General features: G+C 39.3%; 1 protein-coding gene across 9 annotated transcripts in view; it reads right to left on the reverse strand.

Annotated features, from left to right (window-relative positions):
• myo9aa (myosin IXAa) overlaps window positions 1-20,396 on the reverse strand; it is a 121,959-nt gene that overhangs the window by 93,680 nt on the left and 7,883 nt on the right. For 8 of the 9 annotated variants that reach the window (XM_038700935.1, XM_038700937.1, XM_038700936.1 and 5 more), the window contains exon 2: window positions 2,121-3,091. In XM_038700935.1, the coding sequence (XP_038556863.1) occupies window positions 2,121-3,005 (885 nt within the window). In that variant the 5' untranslated portion in view covers window positions 3,006-3,091. Of the gene's footprint in view, window positions 1-2,120; window positions 3,092-14,723; window positions 14,765-20,396 lie in introns of all 9 variants that reach the window. The other variant, XM_038700931.1, reaches the window with a different exon arrangement.

Here is a 20,396-nt window from a genome sequence, read left to right on the forward strand (position 1 = left end):
TTATAATATTTAAATCTTAAATATTTCCACTAGACTGTTTGCTTTTAATATGAGACATAAGTAGAAGTACTTCACAAGACCTTTTATCAGACTTTGATGTGTAAAATCGGTGGAGTTCCCTTTAAAGCCAAGTGAGGCACAACTCTTGTAACCAACAGCCCATGCCAGAGGTCAAAGCTTTTTACATACTAACAGCAATCAATCAATAAATAAAATGCGCATGAAAATATGTTTTGGAGGGAGGCCTAAAGGGAGGAGGTGGGATTTCTTTGATTGGATACTTTCAAAATCTAGCTAGTTCTCCAACGCTGCCTACCCCAGCTTTAAGATGTGGGAAATGTACTGTAGGTCAATACTTTCGTCAGGACATTGAACTCCTTGTCAGTGACAAAATTCTGTGATGAAATATAACTACACACAATTAAAGAAGCAGATGAATAAACAAAGAATCCACAGAATATATTAAAAATGTCAAATATAATTCCTCCTGTGCTGCCGTCTACGTTCCTGAATGAAGAGCTATAAGAAAATGAAGATGAAGTTTTCTTATGAAGTAATGCTGGCTGCTGTTCCTCCACTCCTCTCTTCTATCTTTCTCTGCAGTAGCACCACAGCTCCTTTATTGGCATCACTCACCAGAGGGCAGATACGCAATCTTACTGTGCAAACAATTAAAGGCTGCTCCTCTGAACTCAAAACTACTCACTCGTGTTGCTGTGCTGAGGATTAACCCAACATGCTTACACATTAACCCCAGTGACACACCTAAACTGAAGGTAATAAAAGGCAGTGTAGAGCTAGCCTACTTGTTGCAAAAATTGTTGTCTTGCTGGTTACTGAATTTGGCTTTTAAAGTTGGCATTTTCATCTTGACAGTGATGCTAAGAAAATGTCATAAAGAAGATACCATAAATTATTTGGCTGGTAGATAATAAACATATTTGGTAACACTATACTGATGAAAACCCTATATCAAGATAAAGAAATGCCAGAAGACATGTTTGCATTTATGTGAGCACTGCCCTGTTCTTTGTAAGTGAATGAAGTGTCAACAGCTGGTGGTCAGGTGATGTGACAGTGAGTGATACAACCTAATAAACAAGCCTCTTGACAATAAGCAACCAGTACCTGCCTTCCAGACTGGCAGCATTGTGCATACGGTGTTATGTAATGTTCAGGAATTCAATTGATGTTGACTATGACAGAGACAAATGAAAAAACAATGTGCGGTTGTGAACTTGTCAGACTCTTGACTGATGTGTTTTAAAGTGACAGGTCCCCATAGAAGAAAAAAAATATGAGTGGAATGTCTTGAGTGATATGAAAACAACTAGTTTCCTTCACAACCTTTGGCTGGGCCTCTACAAGGTCTACCTTCAGACAATCTTTCCAGTTTGCAGAGAAAATGGTTGGAATCACAAAAACAAGAATGTACAACTGTAACCACTGATAGACCACTGGCTGTCCACAGAAAGAGAGCTCCTCTGTGTGCTGCATAATCCCCACACAGCTGGACTCTCTGTATGCAGACACAACTAAGGCCAACCATAGATACACTTGTGGCTAAGCAGTGTTGTGTAACTAATGTTAAAAGCCACACTCACACTCATCGAATCAATCTTTTTAAAACAGACAAACTGTAGAAGTCCACACTGAATGAATCAGCCCTCATATATCAGTATGATTAATGTCTACAGATGTTGTAGGTCTTCAGTAGCCAATTCAACTTACCAACAAGGTGACTAGGCAGCATTGTTAGCAAGGAATGTCTATTAGGGAAAATCCAAGTTAAGTCTCATTTCATTTCAGTCTCAAGTCTGGAGTGATGAGGTCAAGAGCAGACGTTTAATAAGGTGCAGAAACTAACTTTTTGACAAAAAGCGTGTCTTCTGATGAAATCAATTATAATCATGTGCTCCCTAATTCATCACTCTAGATCAAGTCCAAAATCCTCAAGGACAGTCTAAAGTCAACTCATTCGTACAGCAGGTCAAGTCACAATTTTGTAATGTTGGTTCGAATCAAGTCACTAGTCTCAAGTGCACAACTTTGCCATCAGCACAGTGGCAAACAACAAATTCATTTTTATTAAAACCAAGATCGCCATTGTTTTTGCTTACCTCTAGTACTGGCCCTGCCCCCAAGATTATCTGCTCCACTCCGCTGGCAAAACCCTTCTGGCTGAGAGCGGTCAGATGATGAATAAGAAAGTTTGTGCTTTGTGTCTTCCCAGAGCCACTCTCCCCTGATATAACAATGCACTGATTTCTCTCTCTCTGTAGCATGGCGTGGTAAGCCACATCAGCCACGGCGTAAATATGTGGCTCCAAATCTCCCAGTGTATGATTATCATACAACTTCACATACTTGGGGTTGTAGATGGGCAGGAACTTGAAGGGGTTAATGACGATGAGGATGCTTCCAACATAAGTGTAGATCCTTTCCTGGAGGAAGCGGAAGCGCAGGTTGTCCAGCAGCGAGCGCTCGTTAAGCTCCGGCAGATGGCAAAGATCTGCATGATCACCCTGAGAATCAGGCTGTGGCAGCAGTCCACGTTCCACCATACGCCTACGCTCCTCTGTGACCTGCAGCCACATCTGGAGGCTGCCACCATAGTGAATTGAGCCATCCAGGTTCTTTTGCCTTAGGAGGAAGCGGTAATCCTCACCGCCAGACAGTGGACGTTGCTCTAGTGCCACACGGGGCCATAGCATCATCCTCTGCACAGGACAGTCGGATGGGTTCAGAATCCATTCTTCCCCACCAAACTCCTTCACCTCAGCCAGAACATAACACTTGGTACGATCCAGCTGTAGGCGGTCAATGACACGTTCGATGGCCTCAGCAGCTGTGGTGGTCTTGCGGGCACTTATCGGGCAGTAGATGGTGCCCTCAGCCAGGGCTCCTGGGTAGATACGCACCGTGAACTCTGAGTTCTCGAAGCGCTGCCGCCGACCAAGGGTGCCCACGCCACCAACGCCGCCACCGCCATCACGAGAACTCATGGCGGAGCAGGAGTTCCCATTAGCAGCAGCTGGCACTGGCACGTCCTTTACTGGGCTGGAGAGGCCACCGATTCAAGACATTTTCACTGTAAATCAGAACAGGAAGACACAATGATTGATCAATACCCTGTAGACTAAATAATCACTTGTTTCAGGCTAAACACAACAGAAAACACTTCCACAAAATAGATAACGCATCAAACTAATGAACAGCACAGCACTAGCAGGACTGACATCGTGTATCAAGGATCTGAAGATGCAATAAAGCAGATTATAAAATATGTCAAACTATGACACAAACACTTCATGTGCCATTATGTAATGGCCAAATTATTTTGCTGGAGCCCGACATGGATAATCAAAAGGATAAAGGGTAAGTCATCAGGATCTACAGGATTACCATTAACACACATACACTCTACAGAGCACAGACATAAGCACATACCAATGCCACAACCAGCAGCTGCCATCATCTTTATTAAATACACAATCACACCAGCCACAAGTTCCCTCTTTAATACACTGCAGAGGAGTGAATAAAGGTCACAGAGAGAGGAGGAGGAGGAAGAGGAAGAGAAGGAAGAGGAATAAGAGGAAAAGGAAAAAGAAAAAAATAAGAGGTTTTGATGACTGAGCTGCCGAAAAAAATCTGCTGCTCTGTGATTTTTCACAGTCATCAGGATTTGGACAGTTCTGAAGCCAGTGGTGGAAAAGGGGGGAAAACACGGGTACGCCGTTCCGGGAGTAAAAGTTTCCAAAATCTATTCAATGTTTTTTAAAGAAGGAAATCGCTAGCTTTTTTTCACTGTTGTGTTCATGAATCAAATATAATTTATTGTGCTTGAACGCACCACAAATCCAGCTACTATCCATACAGCCAAAGGGAAGGCGTGACATTGCAGGGTCCCTGGAGCTAGTTCCCACAGCAGCGTTTCTGTATCGGCGTCATCATCTCTACTCACTATAGTGAGTGTGCTGGGAGCTGCAGTGATGTTGACAGGCATGTCCTAAATCTCTGACGAAAGGAGGCAGTAAACTCAATGTACCTGATTTTCATGATTATGCAAACGCTACACTGTGAACAACAAATCTGTGTTGAAATCATACTAACCCTGCTCCCTGTGAACTCATACATAAACACACACACATGCATGGAGCGAAGTGTAATTTGTCTTTATGCATCACCCACAACTTTCTCGCCAACTTCTACTTAAGATACTGATTTTCAAAGCCGAGGAATGGGTTTCAACTTGTTGCTATCAGCTGTTACAAACTCAATTTGACTCTACAACCTGTTATATTGTGACAAATAAATCAACCTTGTAAGAAATTGTGTGCGTGTGTTGAGGCTGCATTGCATTCTGGTATATAAAGAGCTAAAATGTGTGCAGGTGTTAATATCAAAGCTAAAGTGTTAATTTCCACAGTTAACAAACAGCAAGTTGTTTAACATCAAATCAAATAGAACATAAGCTATTGTTTTCACTTAAAGCTCACAGGATCCTCTTGCAATGTAGTTGATGTGAATTCCTGGATATTAAATGTTCATCTGCAATTTTCTGTTGTGGTAACTGTTCTTACTGAAGCATGTCACATGATACGCTTAGGCTGTGTTTGAAACTGAGACCATAAATTTGTTGTCATGGTTTCAGTCATACATTCTCTTATCAGAATATTTGATAATATAATATGTTAATAAGCACGGCTGGCCTACCTGCCTGTCTACCTGCGCGCACTCTGCCCGTATATGCATTGTGCATGAAAATATGTTTGGGGGGGAAGTGGTTTTGGAGGGAGGCCTGAAGGGAGAGTGTGGGATTTTTTTCGATTGGATACTTAAAAAATTTAGCTGTAACTTGCTAGTTCTCCAACGTTGCCTATCTATAAAACATCAGTAAAAAAAAATGCCTGTTGTAATTTCCCAGGTCCCAAGATAGTATTAGTATGTATCGTTTTGTCTGACAAACTGGAATGGAGTAAACGGAACAGGGACAGATACAGTTGTTTCGCAGAGTGGATCACCAAAAGACTCGAGCAGGGAAATGATACAATACTGCTCCCATGGTCATTTCCTGTCGTCCCATATCCAACCTCACATGAAATGTGTCGCTTCAGCAACTTTGATATAACCATGAGCCATACAAACACATGCACACAGGACGTCTACCCTTTCTAAATACAAACACACCCATATGAGACACAGAAAAACACACACACACACCGCCTTTTTAACCTCACACAAAGCATTCACTCAAACTGCATAGGGCTGAATCCATACACACAGCCAATGGTAGGTTTGCTTGCTTGAGTGACTGCACTATGTGTGTCTGAGGCCCCATCCACACTACTCCGTTTTAGTTTACAAACGGAGAATTAAAATGAATACGACCACCGTCCACACCAGCGTTTTAGCTGCGTTTTGGAGTTGATCTCCGTCTACACTAAAAAAAAGTTCAGGTACACTGGGCATGCGCGTGCAGATGTAAACATGAAGCAGATGGTCTCTTCCTGGTTACAGAAGTTTGGCGAAAGAAAAAATAAATACAGACGAAGAAGGTTTTTTTTTTTTTTTGCATGCACCAATAAGGGGCTGGGACTGTTACTTAATGTAACACAGAGTGTGGCGGCGGAAAACTGGTTAGTTGTTGCAAAGTAAATAAGGCGACATGCACAGTACAAGTGTTGGCAGATAAAATATTATGTACCGTGCAAATAACACTTAATAAAAATACCATGTCAAAAACCCGGTCAGTAGCATCGTTTTTCTGCTTTGCATGACTTCTAAGACCCAATCAATCAAAGAGCCGAGCATGAGCGGCTGCGTCATCGTTTCTAAAGTCCTCCGTTTTTGCCCGTCTTCACTAAAACGCCCTCCGGAGGTTTTGAAACGCAAAACGGGTCGGCAGCGTTTCCAAACTTCTCCGTTTTAGGTCTTCGTTTTCGCCGTTGTAGTCTAGACGGGAGGTGCAAACGTAGCAAAAGGTCTCCGTTTTAATTCAAAAACGCAGTAGTGTGGATGGGGCCTGAATGTGTGTGTTTTGAGCACTGAGTTAGGGCCTGGCGCCTAGAACAGATGGTCAGCTTGCTGCTTAAAAGGATAGGGAGGGGGGATTTAGGGTTGTGGCAGTGAGGGACAGCACAGGGCCATGCTGGCTGCTTCTCTGTTTACCATCACACAAGGACAATCAACTAATGGGCATCTCTTCCAGGAAAACACTGGCGATTCTTACCAATCACAGTACATCTCCCGATAATCTCCACTGCTATCTTGCTTTTGATAGTTTTACAAACCTTTGTTTTGAATGGATCAAGATGATATTAGGGAAATGTAAGGTAGATGTACTGGGACAAGGGATGCAAATTTAAGGCTTTTGCTTAATTGATTGTCATACACATTAATTATCAATAACGTATTAATCATTAATTAATAATTATTAATCAGCTTTAAAAAAAGTAACAGGCCTATTCCAGCAACACAAGTAAAGAAAATTGGGTATTTGAATGACAAATTAACACAAGCAAAATCAGTTGAATAAAAATAATGCCGTAACTAAGAGAGCTGCTCTTGCTCAATCAGCCTGTTATTTTTCAGCAATTTAACGCACAAAATGTAAGAGATTTAACATGATCATTATGCACAAATTTAAAAAACTTTTTTGAAAGAGATTCAGGGCGCCAAAAGTGCACAACTCACACAAGTGCTGTAACCAACAAAATACAGCTGGTAGATCTGGTCATCTGGTTTAATAATAAAATTGGCTGCTCTGGTCTTCTGACAACAGAGCCGCATAGACTACAATGACAGGAGAGACGAGTAACAGACTCCCTTAGACCCTAAGGTGGTTTTGTTTGCTCTGAACTGGGAAAAAGTGATAAGCCAAACATTGGTGTTTGGGTTAAAACGTCACATTTTATGGAAATGAGAAAAAAAAAATCTATTTCATATTTTAATTTTTTAGAATATGTCAGTATTGTTGATAACCTGTTTCCTTTGTTTAATATGTTGGGAGAAAATGAGGGAAACGGGAGAGAAGGGGTTTGTTATTGTTGTGCTGTTTTATAGGCCAGTTGTTCTTTGTCAAAACAAGGTCCCCTAAACTGACATAAATTAGACCATGGAACCCCATTTGATAGTAGTTTTGCTTTTTAGATGTTTGATTACAGAAAGTGTATGAAACCAATGACTAAAATAGTCATACAGTCCATCATTGTGTAACTGTATGGATGGAATTATAGTGAAAATAAATAATTTCCCTTTTTGCTGTGGACCCCCTGGAACCTCCCCAGAGACCCCTGGGTGTCCCCTGATTCGCTGACAACAAATAATATAGGCTATTCACAGATATGATAGAAAAAGGAGCACAACATTTGATAGGAAATGTAATAATAAACACTATTTAAGCCAACTTTAAATATCCTTCAGTTAGGATGATCAGTGACTGACAGGGATGCATGTGAACAACATGTATTCTTGCTAGAAACGGTTTCACAAGTTCCATCATCTCCAGCATGTCTTCAAAGTAAGCAATAACCTTCAAAATGTTGTTCCTGTCGTATCACAAACCACTCACATGCCCACATCAGGGGTCTGAATCATGCAGTTATCATGCAGTTATTCCAACTGTATTACAATCAAGGTTCAAGGTACATTTATTTGTCATTCTACAACACAGGGCTGCACAATGAAATAACAAAATGTCTTGAGTGAAAGCTACTGTTGTGTCCAAGAATAAAATTTCTCTCTTTGTTATCTCTTTAGATAACATATATAATGTGTTCACCATTCAGGCCTACATGTTCCTCATCAGTACAACATTTTGCTGTGGACTGCAACAAAGAATAAACTGCCAGCAAAAGGCCAAATGTGATGCTAAAAACATGAAAAGGTGAACATAATTACAATTGTTGCACTTTTTTCAACTAAATAAGGTATTCTGTTCCCCCATACACATACTGTATCAGCCACACTTTCACACCGTGCATTAAATGGTATCACGGACATTGTTCAGGGTTAGGCGTGACGACTTCAAAGTAGCAAACAGAAACTCTGCTGCTAAAAGTATCCTCAGAATGAAAATGTGTAAAAGCAAAGAGACAGAAAGCAACAAAGTGTACAAAGTGGAAGAAAAGATTTTTGAGGCATGAGGTCATTTCACCTGAGGACTGTGTGTGCCGGTAACTTAAAAAAAAAGTGTAGATGTAGATAAGCCTGAGGTTTGTGCCCTGGAGGAGGTGAGCAGGCGGATCACAGCTGAAGGAAACCTGCAGTGGCCTCCTCTCATCTCTGTTCTCAAACAACTGAACCAGAAACAGATCTGATCACCTGAATAGTCCGAGATTAGGAATCACAGTCAATTAATCTGAGCTGGAATCTGTTTGAGCAGACTTAACCAATCCATAGCTGACCAATCTCAACTAAGATATCAACAAGCAGTAAAGCTGGAATTCACACAAGGCAAATTCTGAATATGCAAAACAATATTTTGCTTTAAAAAAAATAAAGAAATAAAAATTAAAAAAAAAGTGTTTCCCTTCACTTTTCAAATTCAATGGATTTAATAAAGCAAAAAGCATTTTAAAAATAGTGGACAGATTTTTAAACTATTACATCAAAACATCTGGGTGGTACCCTGTTTTTAACCAACAAGGTTTTGAAGGTCTGAAAGGTATTAAAGTATGAAAGATTTATGTACCTAAGATACTTGCAAATTATTACAGATACTTTATATAATTACACTATTTGGAACCTTTCTGTAATCTGAACATTGTCTGAGAGATGGCTGTTCGGAGGTTCCCTCTGACAGGAAACGAAGGAGAGGTTCACTTATTTGAGTCAGACTCAATGGTGGCCATTGTTGTAGGAGTGAAGGATCAAGTTTGGTCAGCTTTCTACGATGTGAAGTCATCTTTCTGAAAAGCTGTGTGTGTGTCACTGTCATTAGGGCTAAGCTTGTGTATTCAGGGCTCATTATGTTGTGGAGGCACTTTGTTTTATCTTTAACTACTAGGAATGTGTATGTGTTACACTAAGGTGTGTGATTTAGCTTTTAAGATTTGTGAACTCTCACATCTAGTCTACATGTTTTGTTGTGGGTTAATTTGTGAATCTGACAGCTCCATGGTGCCAAATGTAGCCATGTATTAGCAACATTTCACAAGATCTCACTGCTTGTTTGTTACTGTACATTTGTTTTCTGCCTATTAAAGAAATGAGTTTCCAATCAAGCGTTCTCCTGTGTTTAGAGTCCGTTTTTGATTTCCATTCATTTCTGTATAGGTAGACTCTTGAAAGGTACTTGAGTTGGTTAATCCATCACTGTACACATCAAGTCTGCATTATCCTTTGTGAAATTTATGAGTTGTGAGATAAAGCGTTTTTGATAAATAACAATTGGTTATCAAAATGTTGAGTAAATGGGCTAAAGCATACAAAATCACTTGTGTGGTCCTTTGTGTGCTCAAACCCCAGTCAAGGGAAGATGACGAGGACTCTGTTATGTGGTTTGACATTACCTGAATAAATAAAGTTTATAACTGTGTGTTGGACTAAAACATTTGAGAATGTTACTGCATGATAAAACAAACTGGTATGATCCATCAAATTCCTATTGCTTAGCTTTATTGAGCTTAGTTTAGTCACACAAAAGGACAAAATAATTAAGTGGATAGCTTCAGAAAATTCAGGCAATCACATTTACAGCCCTGTAAACAAACTGATACTCATCAAAATTAACCGGTAACTCATAAAAGTCACTGTCTGCACACAACTTTGTGAAATTCACAATTGACTGCCACACCTCTTTCAGTAAAGTTGACTATTGAAGTCCATGCAAACAAAAAAAAGTTTGATGTTTTTTTCATTACTGGAAAACCATTATGTTAGAAACCAAACTGTCTTTCAAAAGCAGATGCTGACAATAATTTTATGTTATGTTATATTGCAGCAATGTTATTTGGATGCTACTTTCTAAACCTTTAAAATTCATCTGCTTGTCAGCAGCACTAAAGGCCATTAAGTGTGTCATCTTGTATTTACTAGTTTTATTACCACGTGTTTTGCCCTTTTAATTGTACTAGTTTATAATTTTCCCAGGTGGTCAGGAGTTCACACCCCTTTGTTTGGCTGTCACCGTGACAGCTCAAATACTAGAGGGGAACAATTTGAGTTTATGCCAAATAATAGATTTTGTTGGATATCCGTTTCAGTTTCCACCATTAGACCACAGAGAAATAAAACCACAAGCACTATAGAATCTATGATGGAGAATCATGATTTAAATCTACCTACAGATAAGTTTGTAGTCATGAAACAGCTTTGATATATATTTCACATGATTTTGGATTAACAGGTTTGAAGTTTGTACTTGATTTTTTGACAGATTGAGTCTGTTACGGTCTGACTTATCGGTGTCTAGCTGTATCACATGTGAAATAAGGAACTAATTATAGCAGTGCATTACAGCACAGATAAAACACAGATAAGGAACTGAGAGCAAAACTATGTTACGCAGTATACATATCACATGGATACTAATTTCCCTGCTACATAACCTTCAAAAACAGCCCCATCACCCTCACTGTTACAGACAGAGGAAATTGCACTTCAGACATAAAACATATACAGAACAAGCGGTCATAAAACCATGTGTAAAGGGGGAAAAAAAGGGTATGAGTTGCTCATGAACATGGACAATGACTGCGGCATTTCCAGTAAATAACTTTCACATGCAGTAGTGTCAGTGTGGCGTATGGAGACTGAATGACCGATCAGGCTTTCAGACGACTGGCTGCGGTCAAAAGATCTTTTATTAACTGCAGTAAGCATGTTTTAATATTACTGGAGTAGGATTTAACATGTTGTGACTAAAACTGTAGTCTTGAGTGAGACTGAAAGACACCATATCGTCTGCATCTTCTTTATTTTTCTCCCTTTCTTATTACTTTTCATTCATTGTAGGATTGCACAAAGTAATGCACAATGTAAGGACAAACCCAACCGGGTGCTTACGTTCAGGATATCACATCATGGCCGGTCCTCTGATCCATACAGCGTCAAAATAGAAGTCGATATTACCTAAATAAAATAATGAACTGTGTGTTGAATTATAAATGTAAGAAGATGACATATTGCTGGCATCAAAATGTCAAGCAAATTGGCTAAAGTAACACAGGAGTTAGTGTTCACCTGGTTGAAATGTGGTATTTATGTGCCACAATCAAACTTACCATGTTTTACTTTATTATCAACAGAACCAGCAACAAATATGTAAATAGGAAAAACTTAATTGTGTGTTCTACTATACTGAAGTATGATCTAAGTGATCATAAAGAGGAGGGGACAAGAAAGTTCACAGTCTTTCCCACTCCTCGCTAAATGTTGGCTTTAGTTCACAATTTCTTGTTTGCCAGATGAAATTGGAAGAGTAGCGAGTTAGCCATTTCCTCATTCCTTATGCATCTTAGTGTAGAGGTTATTTGAGTAACAGAATGGTTGCTAATTAGTTCATTGGTTAATTGACAGAAAATTAATCATTGACAATTTTGATAATTCAAGTAATTCATTACGCAAAAAGGCCAAACATACAGTCAAATGTGAGGAGTTACTAACTAGGTCTGGTCACACCAGCATTTAAAGGCAAAATCAATTAATTATTGAGTGGAATCATAGCAATTAGAAGATTTTCTAACTATCAGTTAACAAGCTTGTTATTAGCCTTTTCATTAAAACTTTTGTTAAATGGAATGATGGACAATCCCGAAAACAATAAGTGTCACAATACTGTGAAAATATAAAGAGACTTGGGGAGCTATTTGTGACTGACTAGCGCTTGCATCTTCCAACTGGTTAGCAGTGTACTTTACCAACTAGCCCTGAGAGTAGGCTCTATGTCAACAAGCCTCAAGAAACAAATACTGATTAATTTGTAGAATCTTTGTACAGTTGGCTGGACAAAACAAGCAATTTGTAGATGTCAACTCAGAAATTGTGATGGGCATTGTCTCTATCTTGTGAAATTTTATATAGACAAAAGAACAAGTCTAAAAGTAATCAACAATGATTAATAAGACTCAACATAACCTTGACAAATATCAGAAAGATAAAACTACATGATGGTGGAGCTTCATTCTGTAGTTCTGAATACAGTTGTGGATCTAACGTACAGTTTATCTGACAATTTTACACCTTTTCTCCTTTGGAGAAGTGTAAAAATGCCAATAAAGCTTCCCAAAAGTCAATGGTTGACAGAGGTTAACTTTTTTCTAGACTATGTGGTAAATTGACTGTAACATGAGGATATGGCACAGCAGCCTACTGTAACTTCTCCCTGCATTTAACTCACTGGTGAATTACCACGTTTGACACTAATTTGGGTCAATGGAAAACGAGGAGCCAAGAAGGATGCCAATGCCGGAGTCAGCATCTTTAACATTTTGGTTTTTGGGGTTTTGTTGAAATTGTAGTTAATGTGCAAATGTTTCCTCAAAGCTCAAATGTGTAGACTGTGCTCACTGCTCCCGAACCTGGACTTTTTTTTTGGTAGCACCAGTAGATTTGCTAACATAGGAAATATTTTCTCAGAGCAGCTTTTTAGTGCGCGAGTGTCTGAATGGAGTTCTACATCTCTGAATGATGACAACTTTGACTGTTGTGTTTATGAACCTATTCTGTTTTTTAAATAAAATTTTTATCAACTTTCCCTAACACCAAAACTGGAGATGTTTTCAAGCCACTATCAGCTAAAATAACCCTGATCAAAATCAAACTCCTTCTTTGCTGTACCCTACTTCCTATCCACCTCAACCTGCTAGTGTTGCAGCACAGTTGTCCAAGTTCTGACTCCCCTAACTTCACTTACTTTCACTCCTTCAAGCCTTTAGAAATTCTTGAAACTGAAATATCTGCAAAGCAGAAATCATTCTTTGGTCAAAATGTGCACAACTCATGTCCACACTAAACCCCTGTGATCAAGTGTTTGATGCCTGTGGTTGTTTCAGATTGACGTGGATAGGAAAGATAGCAAAATAAAAACAGCTTCTTAAATTTAAACAAGACAAGCCTAAAGCAAATAGAATTGTATTGCCTGAAAATGAATACAATAAACCATTACAGAGGAATGAGCCATTGCTTTTGTCATACAGAGACAGTAATATGGTTTCCGGGCATGCAGAGAATCAGTCTTATATTTTACTACCTCTAAAGCATGTTGTACACTCACTCTACTACACTCTCGCACGACTATCAAGTCTCTGTCTGTCTATGTAACTACTAATGACTAGGAAGTGGTGGCTGGGGTGTGGAACATGAGCTCTGACCGAAATATTCAGACAGCCAGCAAGAGTGAGACAAGAGCGAAATGAGAGGGAATAGAGACGGAGAGTCACAGAAAGAGAGACCGAAGATGAAAGAGATACAGAAACAGACGACCAGAGAGAAACAGTGGGAGAACGTTGGTTTCCTGAAATCCAAGCTGAGGGAACATGAGAGCGGAAGAAAGGCAGGAGTAAGAATACTAAGAGACAACCTGGCTTCAGCATACCAAGACATCACTGTCTCTATACTTTTACTGATGCAGTTCAACAATTTGTCTAACAGCTGGCATTTTCCACCATTTCAGCAACAACCAGTGCCCTCAGAGCTGAGAGTTTACGAGCAGCAATGTCCAGGAAGTACGCAGCAGATGCTACCTAATGTCTCCCTTCATGTCTATCACAATGCAGCTTCACCTCAATGCAAACAAAAAGGGTATTGCCTCATGTCGGAATAAATTTCACTGACCAGCTTCTCAAATGTTTTAGTCCAACTCACAGTTATAAACTTTATTTATTCAGGTAATGTCAAACCACATAACAGAGTCCTCGTCATCTTCCCTTGACTGGGGTTTGAGCACACAAAGGACCACACAAGTGATTTTGTATGCTTTAGCCCATTTACTCAACATTTTGATAATCAATTATTATTTATCAAAAACGCTTTATCTCACAACTCATAAATTTCACAAAGGATAATGCAGACTTGATGTGTACAGTGATGGATTAACCAACTCAAGTACCTTTCAAGAGTCTACCTATACAGAAATGAATGGAAATCAAAAACGGACTCTAAACACAGGAGAAATACATTCGGTGGATAAAACAAACTGGTATGATCCATCAAATTCCTATTGTTTAGCTTTATTGAGCTTAGTTTAGTCACACAAAAGGACAAAATAATTAAGTGGATAGCTTCAGAAAATTCAGGCAATCACATTTACAGCCCTGTAAACAAACTGATACTCATCAAAATTAACCGGTAACTCATTAAAGTGAAAGAGGAAAGAAACCATAAAAAGAGAAACAGAAATGGTTTAGCATTTAGAGTCACAAAACTCACTTGACTAAAACAATTAATAAACCACCAAGTGTTAGCCTTTATACTACTGGTGTTCTAGGTTACAAGAAGTGTGCTAGCAAGACACCTGAGTCAGTAAGGTCACAGCCAGGCCAGAACAAGTCCATGCTGAAATCACTGTCCACACCGTAATTAAAAATGACTGAAGGCCTCTTAGCAGAGGATAACTGTGGCTGGTCATTCTGAATGAAGTGCTCAGCCTACACTAACTCCCTCCACATTCCACCAGCTGAACACCAACAGGTGACATAACTGACAAGAAAATATGACACTGGACGAAGTTGCCATGTGCGTTTGCTAAATTAAAACTAAAAAAAATTAAAAACTACCTTTGATGTGCTGGAACTGTTACTGGCAGCTTCTAAGTGAGCTGGACAGAGTGGGAGAAAGCAGAGGAAGGAAATTAATGCAGAGTACAGCAAAAGTTCCAAGGACAACATTGTTTAAAAAAAAAAAAAAAAAAAAAAAAAAAAAAAAAACACATTGCATGCTACTGTGTGCTCTGATTTCTACGGTCTCTGCAATTTCTGCCTCTTTAACTGTGTCCTTTTATTGCTTTTTTCACTGACTCTGTATTTTAACATTACAAGCCTTCGCGGAAAAGGAATATTGTAGCAAAGGTTGTTAATCCAACCAGTTTCAGCCAAAGCTTCAATGTAACTTCGGGCTCACACAAAAACTAACACATCCAAAGTGCAAGATTAAGTCAAAAGCTCGAAATGACTGGTGGATTCATTCTAATGGATGCTCATAAAAAGGGAAAGAGGCTGAAAGAAGAGGGAACATGGTTTCTCCCACAGCCACACACACACACACACACACACACACACACACACAGGTTAAAGTTAAGTTTTACATTTCTAGTAATCCTTTTATGTCAGTGGTGACAAGTGCAGTTGTCTCTATTTTCATATCGTCTGATCATGGCTACTTGAGATCACCGATTGGCGGTGTTACATTGCAGCAAGTCAGTGAAATGCCAGCATGGAAGAAACAGCCTTATTAGCTTTAAGACAAACCACCAGAAACATCTGTAAATGCACAGTACAGTGTTTCCCACAAAATTAAAAGGAGGGTGCAATCAATATGTACAGCGTGTCAACCTCAACAACCCAGTTGTATTCCAATGTTAACATATCCGTCTCTGACATTAACAGCATTGTGTTAAGAAAATAGATAGACTAACTTCTCAAAGCTAACTTCAATGCATTAGTTTTTCTATAAACACACGGCTCTGTTATGATGCGTTTATGAAAGAGAGAGGGGGGGGGGACAAGCAAGCGGAGGTGCTGAGTGAATCAATGCGCACGTTTTCTGACGGCTCTTTCAGAGGTGTGTCAAGCAGGCTGCAGACTTTTTCAAAGTAAAAGCTCAGTTCAACTCCAAATAAAGCATTACAGTAAACAAGCATCTCGTGCTTTTATTTTGTAGGCAAAACCACTAAAGAGGAAGTGATTATGTGAGTAACTGTTGTTGTCATGACTGAGATCCATTTCAGCACCGCTATCAAAGTATTTATTTATTTATATATATTTTTGCCGCTATCAAAGCACCATAATATTGCTGGCGGGCAGATTTGGCAAGGATACATAATCAGAGAGAATAAACATGTTTACCATGCCAATGTTTGTATAAACTTTATTTAATGTGTGGTTTATAATAGACTGTGGTGCAGAAACAGACAATGTTACACACTGTTGGCTTACATTTTCCATGTTATCTGTCAGTGGCCAAGTCACAATAACATGTGGTTTTACTGAATAACTAACTAATAACTAAATATAATTTCTTAATAAATATACTTAAAGAAATCTCATTTCTTGACTGGCCACTCTCTGCTGCTTCAGAAGAGACACCTTTTTTTGCTGTATCAGCCACCATAGCTGTCCTACGCTCTTTGAAAGGTTAGCGGGAAGTAATAAACTGGACAGATGGTTGCAAGTCCCAACCCTTGCCACTAGATGCCACTAAATCTTACACACTGAACCTTTAAATAGTATGTGGCGGTCAGCGTTGATATTGTGGTGTGGCGTGTCGCCACAAATAAATCAATGAATGGAAAACACTGCAGTGTGGTGCAAATTCTGATTGTGAGTTAGTTAAAATCGCCGTAATATCGGCACATAAGCCATCCAAACGCCAATCGGAACACAATAGCGAACAAGCAGTTACTATGCCACATTTTAGACTTACTTTACTGTTCTCTGTTACAGGCTTCTGTAAAGAATGGCTATTAAAAAAATGCAAGGGGGGGCTTCCATGAGAGAGCACTGGAAGCAGTGGGAGTAAACAGCACCACTCCTCTGTTGTCGCCATGCAGAATTCCACTTCCTGTGTCCACTCCCAGGACAATGACAGCAGCTTTGGGTGAGACAGGAAGTGTAGCTCAGGGGGGCTTCAACATAACGACACCATAACAGCAGCATCATGGCATTGTTAGTACATTTCTATTACACATTCTGAAAAATATGCTTCTACTGATACGTGCATAAGTACGTATTATATTAATACAGTGACATACTGATCTCTTTTTTAATTGGGTAAGCCGTTTTGTTTTTCCATCTTCTCAATGGGAACAAACATTATACATTGCTTGATTTATGAACTCAGTCAGATACACAAACCATGACAAAGGAGTTTTGGAAAAAACTGGCATTCAAGACTTCACAATCAGCCAAATTTGAAGTCAAACAATGAAGACAATGAAGTCAAACTTTACTATGGCGCCACATACAAATTTTTAAGTATTCCATTGCAGCATTGTTTACTTCTAAACGTTTACTGAACAAAAATGATCCAAAACCCACATAACAAAAAAGAGCGACAAAGCCAGTTTTAAACCATGTTGTGCAGGAAAAAAAAAATATATATTTTAGACATTCACTCAGTCACACAGTGTGGACTGATGTGACCAGACTCCACAGGGCGCAGAACACCTTGTTGTTATGACTATGTTTGTCAAGATTGGCAAAAGTAATTCCTGCGATTAGTACGCAGTCGCCCTAAAAATGACCCAAAACTGTTATCTGGCTGCTAAAGTCTTCATGAGATGATCAATCTGAGCTTTATGTTTTTGGGCTGCAGTTTTTCCTGTTTGTAGAATCTAGATGGAGCAGAGGAGACGACAGTGTTGGCTGATCCTGAAACACCTGCTTGGAAACCTGTTGCCAGTCAACTGTGTGTCTGCTTGTCTCTTACCAGCACTTCGGTCTTTAGTAACTCTGTTGTTACCTCTTTAACAGTGTACTCACAGTGGGCTAAATCTCTTGGAGATTTTATGTATCCATCCATGTGAGTTTTCTTGTTTCCTAACAAAGGAAAGCATCTTCATCCAGATATGAACTGCTGGTGATGTGCGAGTGAGCCAGAGAGCAGTTCAGTCAAAGCCATAAAACTAAAGTGTACACTAATGTTTTAATGGTTAACTATATATCATAAGCCAGTGGTGGAGGGCTCTTCAAGGAAACAGCTTGCGATTGTAATTAAAGGCCAAAGTACATAATAAAACTACTACACGATTACATGTAATAATTACAGAGAACAAAGCGTTCTCCAATTACATCCGAGTTAAAGGAAAACCCATTTTCCAACATACTCCAAACTTCATTTCATGAAGCATTATGTGCAGTTTTCTCAACATACCTATTTATGTTGCACTGAGAACCCTCCTCTCTTCCCCTTTACTCAATAATTGCCTTAATTATGGCGTAATTAAGCAACTTTAGGTGGAGAGATTGGTTTCCCACATACTGTATGACTATTTAGTATTGGTGTAAAACGCTCAGTCTAAAACAAGGCCCTTGCTCTGGGAATGACCTCACATTTACAATTTATTGTTTTAGAGAGTGGAACAATGTTTTTCCTTTTAGACTCCATTCTACCTCTGGAAATATCAATATGACGCTGCATGGTCTACATTTGGCGAGTGGAATAGGAAAAGTACACCACCCTCCAATGAAAAAGGCCATCAAATGGAAGGCATCATCAACAGCTGTTGTTTTAAAGGCATAGAGTTTTTAGATTTAACAGTTCTCTGGGAAATCATATCTAGTAATGTTCATGGTGACTTCTATATTCTAAAATATAACAAAATTGTTAATTAAATCTGTATGTTTTTACAGCATGTTTTCAGTGTGAGAAGAAACAGGGAGTCTGTTGAACCTTAGTGAAATTCAACTGCACCAACTTTATCAACAGCCATAGCTGCAGCTAAAAAAAGGATCACACTTAAATGCCAAATGAAACAACTGCATGACACATATACTGTATGTAAAAAGCAAGGTTGCATGCTGACTGACATGAACATGAGAGGGGAAAAAAATAATAACCGGTATCTTATAAAGCAAAAGGCACAAAAAAGAAGACATTAGCTCATTGCAGATATATCAGTATCGACATACATGTCAGTCGATAAGACAAGAAATTCAACAGTTTGTCCAACAGAGAGATGCGACAAGTTGATGTAACTATAAAATGTCCTGCAAAGTTCTTTTTTTGGTTACAATTAAAAATCATTATCGGATTTTTAAAACTCTCAAATATCAATATATCTCAAACGTCCTGTACCTGTCTACACAAAAAAAGTTTACTAACAATTAACAAATCTGGTCATAATGTACTGTCGACAGCAGTTGGCGAGGTGTTATCAAGCAGCAGAGGCAGAGAGGGCAGAAAAAAGAAGAGGAGGGAGGAGGAAGACAGTGAGGGGATAGGTGGTATCATTGACTCAGATTATGCACACTCCATTACCCCCTCAAAAAGAAAGTTGGTTGGGTTTGTCGGACTCAGTCAGCCGCCCCTGGCCTGGGGGAAGACAGCGCTGAGGAGCAGCAACATTGGACACGTCTAAGACAACCATATCAACGGAGGATGTGTGTACAAAAATGTAAGACCTAAACACAAATGACAACAGTATACATGCACACAATTGGATGGGTAACAGGGATTGAGAGCCCGTCTGCAAACTCACACTCAGAGCAAGAGAGGCTGAAAGTGCCAAAAGGACTCATCTCGTCTTTCACAGCTGAGTGGAGATGAGCTGTAATGACTGTAGCTGCTCACACAGCACAGTGCCAAGATGCCTCCAACCTCACCGTGATGAACACAGATGTCCTCTAATGTGCACCAAGATATTAACACTGTATCCTATGTGGGATACCTGTGATGAGGTCAGGCATTTAGACAAAACACATCTACACATAAAAGAGTTCCTTCTCAACCTCAGGGTACATGGATTTACCATCTTCATGGTCAATTAGCTGCAGTGAATTTGATCATATTAGCTGCCAAAGGTTTCTTTTGTGAAGCATTGCATAATGTCACTGAAGATTTCTTCCTTACGGGCATTCAACACCTACATTTAGCCAAGACATCACTATGAATCATGGAATACATGAGTAGGCACCAGTAATGAAAGGAAAATGTTACAATGCAATATATCAGATTTTGATAAAGCAAGACTACACTCATGGACATGTTTCAGTTTCTATTACATGTTGTCACACTCTGCACACAGCAAGATAAACAGACCCACCACACAAAATCAGAGTATCTGACATCCCTGTGTGATACAGCACAATCAGCTGTCTAATCCTGTCTAGGTTACATTAGAATTAAATATATTACATTTTAAAATATTCAATATTCAAAACAGTGCATAGCAGATCACTTGTAATCAATACATGTTATTTTATTTTCTACAGCTACATTTAAATTTAATTTATCTCTTTTGTCACAATAGATAATAAAAGTAACACTAATAATTTAGGCAACAGCGTCCGCCTTCACCAGCTGATTGTAATGACAGGTCATCATGTATAAACTCGGGGTCTGAATGTTCAGCATAATTTTAAGCACATCTGTTTAGCGTATTAGGAAAAAAACATGACCTGTAATTACAGGGCAGAGTTAGAGTGGCTCTCGCTGTCTTTGCTGAGGATGGGGGACGACTGCTGTCTTCCTGCCTTCGGCAAACCGCAGGCTTTTTGAAATCTGAGCCTGGT

This window comes from Micropterus salmoides, unplaced genomic scaffold (assembly GCF_014851395.1).
Source record: "Micropterus salmoides isolate LMB-PRFRI ecotype aquatic unplaced genomic scaffold, ASM1485139v1 Ms_hic_scaffold_6, whole genome shotgun sequence".
Taxonomy (NCBI): Eukaryota; Metazoa; Chordata; class Actinopteri; order Centrarchiformes; family Centrarchidae; genus Micropterus; species Micropterus salmoides.